Below are 10,949 nucleotides of genomic sequence, written 5' to 3' on the forward strand. Positions count from 1 at the left end.
GAGAAATCATATCAGCCGCCTCCTGTACGCCCCACACTGGAGGTCGAGCTTGCAACCCACGCATGTACCCAGACTGGGAATTGAACCATGACCTCCTGGTTCATAGGTCAACACTCAACCACTAAGCCACACCACCTGGGTTAAAAATTAAAAAATGTAAAGGTCTTATGTTAACAGAAGTAGGAATTCTTTTTAAGTAAAGTGTTGACCTTTATTAAATAGCATAATCACAGAAACGTCAACAACTATTTAGATGTCGGTACATAGCTTGTAAATGTTTTATGGTAATACTCGATGTTTATTAAACAACTAGAGGTCCGGTGCACAGATTCATGCGTCGGTGGGGTCCCTCAGCCTGGCCTGCGGGGATCAGGCCTAAACTGGCTCTCCAACATCCCCCAAGGGGTCCCAGATTGCAAGAGGGTGCAGGCCAGGCCGAGGGACCCCTAGTACGCATATGAGATCTTTAGTTAACCCTTTGTCACCCTCCCCTCTTCCCTCTGAGATTCATCAGTCTGTTACATGTTTCCATGCCTGTGCACTGAGCATCTGCCCCCTGGTGGTCAGTGCACATAATAGCTACCAGTTGAACAGTCAAACAGTCGCTTAGGCTTTTATATAGAGAGATTATTTTTTATTTTAGTTAAGCACATTCTGATAAGATACGAAATGACAGCAGTAGTGTACATTGCAAAAATGTATAGTAAGATCACAGTATTATTTTGATAGGTTCAGATGTGCAATTTTGATATATGAATTATTCATCGCATATCATATACTATTAAACTCCTATGTAACTCATGAAATTGTAGGAACCCAAACCAGAAAGCAGTTCTTTAAAAGGTCCCTCTTCTCACTAGTGTGGCTCAGTTGTTTGGACATTGTCCCATGCACCAAAATGTTGCTGGTTCAATTCCCAGTTGTGGGTAATTGCAGTTTTGCTCTCACATAAATTTTCTCTCTCCCCATCGCCCTTCCTCTCTCTCTAAAAATCAATAGAAATGTTTGTTTGTTTTTTAAAGATCCCTCTCCAATCCCAAAAGAGCCAGATTAATACTGCTAGATAATCTCTGGAAACCAGATATATGGCTAGGGACTGTGGCAACAACTTGCCTGTCACCTTATAACTTGAGATGAAGATTCTAACAGAGCCCAGGTGAACAGCAGGGGACCTTAAAGATATTAATGCACCCTATTAGCAAATATCAGCTGTCATTAGATCTTTTCATTTAAAGGGTAATAAAGAAAAACTAACAAATATAATGTTAGGGTTGCCAAAGGAGGAACGCATGAGGCCAAAGTGGGTAAAGAATTTTGAATTTATTAGGTCATCTGGATACCAGATGGGCTGAGCCCCAAAATGGCACCAGCACCCAGGGACCAGGAATCAGAGGTTTTAAAGGACTCTAGGCGGGCTTTTTCTGGGCGGAGAATTATCTGGGCAGGTTCTGAGGGAAAGATAATGGTCTTAGCAAGTGGAATGTGGTCTTAGCAACTAAAATGTGGTCTAAGCAAAAGGCAATGTCAGTTGTGAAGGGGCCTAAAGGTCAGTTCCCAGGGGAGGGGATGTTGATTCAATTATTTGATCAGACCTAACATACTGTCCATTGAAAAAGGAGAGAGGAGCATGGCAAGTCAAGAGGTAGCAGAAAAGTGACTTTTGAAAATATGCTTACTTCAGGAAACAAATTTTTTTTTGAAGCATCTGAGTTATCATCTCAAACGAACACAGAATTCTATGAAATAAAAAATTAGATCTGCAAGAAAAGGCAACAGTCTAAGATGAACATAGAGAACACAGAAGTAAATGAGAAAGAAACATGTAATATGAAAACTGAAGTTATTCTAGATATTTCAATCTGAGGGAACTTAATACAGGAAATTAATTACAAAAACAATGAAAGAAGCTAAGAAGTCAAATTGGAAACAGTGAGGTGGCCCAGAAATTAACATCATTAACATAATTACTAGCCCCTTCCCAGCTGCACCCTCCCCCAAAGTCACTTAGAGGAAGTGGGAGGTATTACCAGATCCCAAGAACCAAGGTCACCTAGCAAAAGCTCTAGTACAGTGATGGCGAACCTATGACATGCGTGTCAGAGGTGACACGCAAACTCATTTTTTTGGTTGATTTTTCTTTGTTAATTGGCATTTAAATATATAAAATAAATATCAAAAATATAAGTCTTTGTTTTACTATGGTTGCAAATATCAAAAAATTCCTATATGTGACACGGCACCAGAGTTAAGTTAGGGTTTTTCAAAATGCTGACATGCCGAGCTCAAAAGGTTCGCCATCACTGCTCTAGTAACATGAATGGGCCAGAGCCACAGAGACTATGCAGACACTCCAGGAGGTGGCACTTCCCCAGAAGGGAGGGGAGAAATGCCTTCTCTGCTCCTTCCTGCTTCTAATTTCTTTCCTTTGGCTAAACCTAGCAGGCAGCCAGTTGATAAGAAAACCTAGAAAAAATAGTTCTCTATAATACAAAGGAGAGAGAGAGAGAGATGGATATAAAAGTAGAGGCAGATCACACCCACCACAGGAAGCAAAGATGTGATAGCAGAATTCAAGTCTACACTGGAAGCAATGAGCAGAATTAGTTAAAGCGATGGCTTCCAAGAAAAACTTAAGAACTGCTTTCAAAATAAACAGGGGGAAATGACAAAAAAAATGATGCATATGAAGACAAAAAAGATGTAATGGATGAATAACAGATAATCTTACAAAGAGACTAGAATGGAAGGAGTAACTGTAATGGACTTTTTGGTGCCTTCCCATCATCCTTTCCCCTTCCTCTGTTATGCAGAGTCTTTCTATGGGATGGGCGGACTTGCTTCAGGGGTGGATCCTGATTGGCTTAAGCTATGATGGGACATCCCATTCATCTTTGCATAATGATTGGTTCATTAAGGGGCATCCCGTTAGAGTAAAGCTAGGGCTTTCTTTTGATGGTTGAAGAAAGAGAACATTTCTTTCTCTGGACATGAACCTAGAAACACAAAGTGCTGGTTACTGGCCACCATCTAACAACCATCAAGGGAGACCAACTTGAAAGGAGACTCGAGAGTCTGAGGAAGGTGGAATTGAAAGAACTGCAGTGAATGGGGCATAGCTACAACCAAATTTCTCCTGAAACTCCTGTCTCTGGACTTTTTAGCTCCTGTGCCTGTAATTTATCTTTATCAGTCAAGCCTACCTGAACATATACCAAAAAAACACTTTTGGTATATTGTGACATGTCCCAAAAGGAAGTAAGATTTGATTCAGTGGCTTTCAACTAGAGATGATTTTTACCCCCACCTTCACCCAGGGAGGCACTTAGCAATTTTTGGAGATTTTTTTTTAGCTTGTTACAACTGGGGAAGTGGGAGGGGCTGCTATTGGCATCTAGTGGATAAAGGCTATGAAAGCTGCCAAACATCCTAAATGTACAGGACAATCACCCCAAAACAAAGAATTATCTGGCCCCAAATGGCAATACTGTCAGAGTTGAGAAATGCTGCGCTAACTGATAAAGTTATCAAAGAAAATGTCCCAAAAGGAAGTAAGATTTGATTCAACATAACTCAAGAACCAGCTAAAACAAATTTGTTGTGTGTGCAATGCTCTCAACATTTAATATTAGAAGTCAATGAGAATCTGCAAAGCAAGAGTGTATAAAAGCCACAAAGGCATTCTTAAACAATAAGAAGCTCTGACTAGCCCTAACCGGTTTGGCTCCTATGGATAGAGTGTCAGCCTGCGAACTGAAGGGTCCCGGGTTCGATTCCGGTCAAGGGCATGTACCTACATCCCCAGTAGGAGGTCTGCAGGAAACAGCTGATCGATGTTTCTAACTCTCTATCTCTCCCTCTTCCTCTCTGTAAAATATCAATAAAATATTTTTTTTTAAAAAGAAGCTCTGACTATATCCAACCCACACACCCCAATAACACTCTTCCAAATATATTATAGCAGATGGAGATAACACAGAAGAATGAGGACATCACAGTATAAACAGGTTGGTAGTGACCTTAAGTAATTACTGTAAATAGAACTGCAGCACAAGGCAAAGAGTAAATACTGTTTACAAAGATATATCCATTATCCAGGCCTACAACCAAGATTAATGGAGGAGGTGAAAGATGGAGGAGGAATAAAAATTGAATTCCTTACTATATAGTAGAAAGAAAAAATATGGTGCTATAATTTTGATGCTGATAATTAGATTGAGTATAATAAAACTCGAACATAAGCTATTCAAACCACTAGAGAGAAGCAAATTGTGAAAGAAAATATAACCCATATAGCAAAGCACAAAACAAAAGGAATTATAAAATGGAACAATCCAGTAAGATGACATAAGTCTTGGAACAAAATGGAAAGAATAATTCTATCAATGGCAGGAGGATAGGGGAACGTCAGTGAAAACATCTTTGTACTTCAAAGAAAGAGATTAGTTCCCAATTTTGTAGAGCCTGGACATAACAATTCCCCTGGCAAAATGACTGTCAGAGTTCACATGTGAAAATCTGACACTTGCAGATTTTCACATGTGGCCAGAATGGGCTCCAAGCACAAACTGTCATTGCTATGGGTTTACGTGTTTTCCCCCAAAATTAACAGGTTGAAGCTCTAACCTGAATGTGATGGCATTTGAAATGGGCTCCTTAGAAAAGGTGATTAGAACTAGATGAGGTCATGAGGGTGAGGTCCCCATGATGAAAGTAGTGCCTTTATAAGACAAGACACCCAAGAGTTGACTTGTTCTCTGCCATGTGAGGACACAGCAAGAAGGTGGCCATCTGCACGCCAGGAATAGAGTTCTCACCAGAACCCAACATCCTGGCATCCTGATCTCAAACTTCCAGCTTCCAGAACTGTGAAAAAATAAATTTCTGTTGGGTAAGCCAATAAGCCTATGGTATTTTGTGATGGCAGCCGGGGATTATTAAAACAGTTAGTACATCTAGAGCAATGTACTAACTAGATCTCTCTCATATGTATTTTTTTCCCAAATATGCAATGATATCCACTGCTGTAATAAAAGACAAATTTATTTTTAAATGTTACAAAATTCAAAGTAGTTTTACTATTGTGTATTTCATTAATCAATTTTAGAGACAGTAACTATCACTTATGAAGTTCATAAAAAATTGGCTTGAAAGTATCTGGATCCACTGACTAGAATAGGGGGACCTTTTTATTGTTTTAATCAAGTAAACACCATATAACTAATCTTCTAGCATTGAATTTCCTCTCTTATGAGATACCATCCATTGTAGAATATAATATCAATTTAATAACAGCTTCTCAAAAGAAAAATAAGAAGTTAGACAATAGGAAGAGAACATATCCATTTTAAGGTGGCCTCAATTTCTGAAATGTTCAAATATTTTCAGTGTGCTTGAATCCAAAGTATCATAATTCAAGATATCCAATTACCTTTGAGTAAATGGAACAGAATTATCAGTATAACTTCCAAATATTCTAAAATTTTGCCTTTTACACTCTCGAAAGACAGAAGGAATCTGAATCAGCTCCAAGTCAAATCAGTAAGAGCTAAACTTCGCTGGTTCCTCGTGACAAAAGTGGCTCTCCAGTCTGAATAGAGCAGGTAGCCAATGGGATAGGAGCAGCTAAATTAAGGTAGTCCTCAGGCTGGGGCAAACTTTACAACAAAACTCACTTCAACATCACATATGATGGTCAATAAATGCAAATATAACAGTTAAAGCCATTTTACCTTTATATATCATTTAGATAAATATTCTCCCTGTAACAGAATATTCTATTAATAAAAAGTAAATAGGAAATTAGTGGTAAATAATTCACTTACCTTTACTACTCCTTCTGGAAATAATCTAATAAAACGAGAAAAAGTAAAGTTTGTACTTAAAATAAAACATTATAAACTATAATGCTAATACATTAATGCTGCCATTTCTCTAACAGGCAGAATTGACTTTAAATACAGTAGAAAAAAATTTAGAGAAATCCTATTTGATCTTCACTTTATTAAAAACAGCATATCACTCTCAATCAGGTGAATAATATACTAGTATGTACGAAAATAAAACACCTCATCTTTTTATAACATTGATTATATTAATGCTTGCTTCTATTTAACATAATATTCTAATAATAACATTTTTAGTAAAACCCACATCTTAGAAAAATGTAAGTTTTAGAAATAACTCAAAGATTCCTGCAAATTACCAATGTTATCTATTCAGCAAAGCATCCACCCCCTTCCTTACCAGCACTGTGTCAAAGAAGTCTTCCATGACATTAGTCAGGGATGTGTCTGAAGCGAGATCTTCCATGGTCAGAAATTCTACTGTTCTTTCAAACCAGGTAGCCATGTGCATGAGAAGAAGAAACACAGATGGAACTCCCATGACTGCATAATTACTCCCTATTCGATAAAATTCCGTAAGATAATTCTTTCACTAGAGCAAATAATTTTAAAGACCTTTTCCCATTCCATCAGTTCCACTGGGCCTGGCTCTGAGGCCTCCATTTAGAACACTCCAGGATGGTATCATACTGCTACCGAGTTGCGGTAAGCTCTCAGATACCAGCAAGAAATGGTTAGACTCGGCCAGTAGCAATGCCAGAGAGGCACATGAAGGGACTAGTGAGGAAAGGTGAAGAGGTAAATGAGCTCCCAGCACAGGAGGAGTTCCTGTCCTCTGGGAAGCTGTAGAAGACAAGCTATCCAAAGAGATGCAGAATTTGGAATGTGCTCCAGAAGTATGCATAGTACAGTACATATGCCTACATCTGGCTACATTTCTTTTGCCTTTCTTTTCTAGCTACTTGGAGATTTTTCTCTTCTACAGGCATATATATCTGAATTCATATTACATTGCTAAGATTGGTATGATTTAAAATAAACTTCTATAAACCCTCCTACCACATATTTATTCAATTAAGCAAAGGCCATTTTCACTCTTACAGAAAAAAAAAAGAAAAAGGGAAAACCCGGCGTGCATAGTTAGAAATTACCAGTTGAACACAAGGTCGGTGACATGAGCTCATGATGAACAATTCTTACAGGAGTGGGGCTTGGAAGCTGTCCAATTTGGAGCCAAGAACACAAGGCACACCCGCTGAAGACCATGAACAAATCAATCAGCTCTCACCGTTGGCTGCACATTAGCGGAACCCTGGGAGCTCTGAATCACCGAAGGCCTGGGACCCATCACAGACCCAGTAAACCCGAATCTCATCATGAAAAGGGAACTCTGCTTTGCTTCCAGATGCCATTATAAGGCACCCATAATGTTACCTTCTAGTTAATTAAAAAGCAGAATAGGATTTCATAATTGGGATGACCTAAAATAAACATAAAATGTTTTTGCCATTTTTTTTTTTCTGCTTTAACTGGGACTTTTAGAAAGTTGGAAAGTGGGCTATGGCAAGGAGAAGTATTTGATAACTTATCTAGGTCCAATCTTGTTACTAACGTCTATTAAAATACTTTTAGAGCCTTTGATGGGGAAGAAGTGTAGAACAGTCTACTCCTCTCATCCTGTATTCCTGAGTCAAATTCACTAAAATAACTAAAACATGTGATCACTGCATTGGTTTGTCAAGGGGAGAAGGAGGTGGTGTCTGACTCCTTGCTGTAGGCTCCCAAAGTGCCCTGTCCAGCACCTCCATCAGGAAACATATGTTGACCTCAAGTTTTGATTGGATATCTATAATAATAAAAGCATAATATGCTAATTAAACCAGATGTCCTTCCAGACAACCTTCTGGATGAAGCCGGGGCTTCGAGTGAAGCCCAGATCCTGGGTGCTAGAGGGAAGCCGGTGCCGGCAGCTGGGGGAAGGAAGGCCTCCTCTTGTATGAATTTCGTGCATCGGGCCTCTAATGGGCAATAAACTTCGTTACCAATTTGTTTTCATATTTGATTTTAAAGGAACAGAAAATACCAAACTTCATGAGATAACTGAATCCACTCTAGTTCTTTAAGTTACCCAAAGCCATACAAAATTAAAACAGGACACTTATCTTTGGGATCAGTCAATGCTGAACTAGCCAAGGTTCATCTTCTTTGAGACCATCAATGAAGAACCACTGAATACATTTCAGCAACAGTGAAACATGCTGAAATTCATTTTTATCCAGTTCCTAGGTATGAGACCACGCTAAGTTAGAAGTCTTACAGTGAAAGTTAAGAGGGTAGATTCTAAATGTTCTCAACACAAGGAAAAAATATCTATATTTTAAATTTTCTTTTATTTTGTATTATATGAGATGACAGATGATAACTAAACTTACTGTGGCAATCATTTCCCATCCATATATAAGTCGAATCACTATACCATATCCCTTAAACGTATACAGTGCTGCATGTTAATTACATTTAAATAAAACTGGAGGGAAAGCCTGACAAAGTATCATTACACACTGGGATTCTGGTCAGATAACAGAACAACTTACTTGCCTTATTTATAGATTTGTCAAGATGGTATAATTCAAGATGATTATATTTTTGAGGAATGTGGCTCCCTCTCTGTTGAAAATATTCTTTTATTTTCTGAAATCCTTTACCATGGAATGCATCAATAATAAGTGACTGAAGCTGGAAAGTTGATAGTTTGCAAGTTACTTTTTTCCCAAAAACATTAATTTTGTAGTAACATTTGTAACTACTATTCTCAACAATAATTCAGTGTGGAAATAATAAAAGGTAACTATAAAACAGAGAGTTATATCTTGAGCAGTAAATAGTCATGTAGCCAGTGAGCAAGTTCATTGGCTTAAGACAGTACAGGCCCATCTCGGAGTTATTGCAGGCTCAGCTCCAGACCATCCCAATGAAGCAAGTATCACAACAAAGCCAGTCGTAACCTTTCTCCTGGTAGAAGGTTTTCCCTTCAGTTTGAAAAAAAAAAAGCAACACCTGTGAAGTGCAATAAAGCAAAGCACAATAAAATGAGGTATGCCTGCAGTTTCCAAATGTGGTTCCTGGACCACCAGTAGCATGGGCATCACCTGAGACTTATTAGGAATCAGGAACGCTGAGGGTGGTGTTCAGGTGATTATCATCATGCTAAAGTTTGAGAACCACTGACTTAAGAGAAATTGCACTTGAGTTACAGATATCTGAGGGTGAAGAGTGTTATCACTAATGTTAGAAATTCTAAAACACTAAAAAATTCAAGCCTAATATCACCCAAGAAACATGAATGATCATAAAAGGAAGAAAATTACTCCACTAATAATGACAGATAATGAAAGCTGACAAATATGTAAATTGCCAGTATAAAACTGATTTTTTCTGAACATTTGCCAAGACATACTTCTAAGTATATACTTTAATAATACAATTCCTTAATTATCTGTGCTACAGATATATGATTTTTTTATTTTTAAAAATCCAATCCAATCCTACGGACTAAATTATAACATGTCATGTTATTTTAATAGGAGATATTTTACCATATACTGACCAAAATTCCACTTATTCTCAGTGTAGATTTAAATGGGGGGGACCACATTTGAAATTAAATATTTAAACATTATTTTCTTTATTAAGTTACCACATAGTGAACCTTTTTATGCCAAGTGAGTTAAGTGTTCTGCAGATGTTCTCATTTAATCCTCTCCACCACTCTGAGAGGTTCAATTATCTGGGGATAATAATAGCAAGGCTGGGGAAGGTTAAGAACTTGCACAAGATCACCCAGCTGAGATTCACACTCAGGTTCTTTGACTCAGAACCTCAGCCTTCCACCTGCTTAACACTCTTCCTGGCTTCTCTGCGCTCGGAAATAACCCAAACCCTTTGCCTTGCTCTGCAGGGCTCTGCCTGGTTTGTTCTCTATCAGCGTCCTCTGTTTGCCCTCCCAGGCATTGAGTCCTCAAATGAGTCAAACTCTTCCTTGCCTCAGGGCCTCTGCACTGGCTACAGGGGGCCTGGAACTCTACTCTCCACCTTTCCACCCTCCTGGCTCCTTGTCATCCCTCAAACCTCAGCTTCAGTATCCCATTTTCAGGTCTGTCTTCCAGAACCTTATCTAAAATAAGCCAAGTACCTCCCTCCACCCTTAGTCTCCATCACATACCCTGTTCCTTTTCCCCCTACTACCTTCCTTTGGTAACCTGTTTTTTGGCTCTCTGCAAGGCTGTAAGCTCCATGAGGACACACTATGTTTGCTTTGTTCCGTACTGCCTACCTACATCTAGAATAGTGCCTGGCACAAGATGGCTTGACTACCTTAGACTTATCACAAGACCCCATGATAACTGGTTGCCAGAGATTAGGGAAGGAGAAGTAGCAAAAGGTGATTTCTCTGTCTTTGGTGTGAGCAACTGGAGGAACAACTATGCTGAAAGCCCAGGGAACAGAGAACTAGGAAGACCACACACAAGTTACCACATACATACACACACACACCCCCCACACACACCTTCCCCCGCCCCCCCTCCCCACACACACACACACACACAAAATTAACTTGATCTTTACATAGAAAGCATCCTGGGCCATTCCACTCCCATCATCTTCCTTAATAGACTGCAAAGGGCCCTCCTTCTCCTGTGAACAATAAAAATGTTTTATTTTTAATTTTTATTTTTAAAAATTCAGTTCAAGTTTTTAAAATAAAAAAGAAATAAAGGTTCATATTATTTTATTGAACAAAAAATTTTTGTTTGCTCATGCCCCTGATTTTAAGTCTAAGTAAGATATTACTTAAAATAAAACAACTGGATGAGGACACATTTGTAATACCTTAATAAAGAATTTAAAAAAAAACAAAAAACTAGCCAACCTCTTTAGCATATCTATGAGAAATTCAACTATCACAAGAAGCAAAGCAAACATCATTGTAATAAACACACACAAGATAGGTAAATTTAAACTCTATAGTGAGAACTATAAAATAGAAGAAAGGCTGTCAAGAATTTGTAAAATGAGGTTTTAAAAGATGCATTTCAACAACTACTA

General features: G+C 38.4%; 1 protein-coding gene across 1 annotated transcript in view; it reads right to left on the reverse strand.

Annotated features, from left to right (window-relative positions):
* Nucleotides 1-10,949, reverse strand: part of SYCP2L (synaptonemal complex protein 2 like) — an 80,237-nt gene that overhangs the window by 68,361 nt on the left and 927 nt on the right. Inside the window, 4 exon segments of the mRNA XM_015567798.1 lie at nucleotides 5,823-5,847; nucleotides 6,244-6,348; nucleotides 8,006-8,125; nucleotides 8,442-8,579. Of these exon segments, the coding sequence (XP_015423284.1) occupies nucleotides 5,823-5,847; nucleotides 6,244-6,348; nucleotides 8,006-8,125; nucleotides 8,442-8,579 (388 nt within the window).

Source organism: Myotis davidii, unplaced genomic scaffold, assembly GCF_000327345.1.
Source record: "Myotis davidii unplaced genomic scaffold, ASM32734v1 scaffold62, whole genome shotgun sequence".
NCBI lineage: Eukaryota > Metazoa > Chordata > Mammalia > Chiroptera > Vespertilionidae > Myotis > Myotis davidii.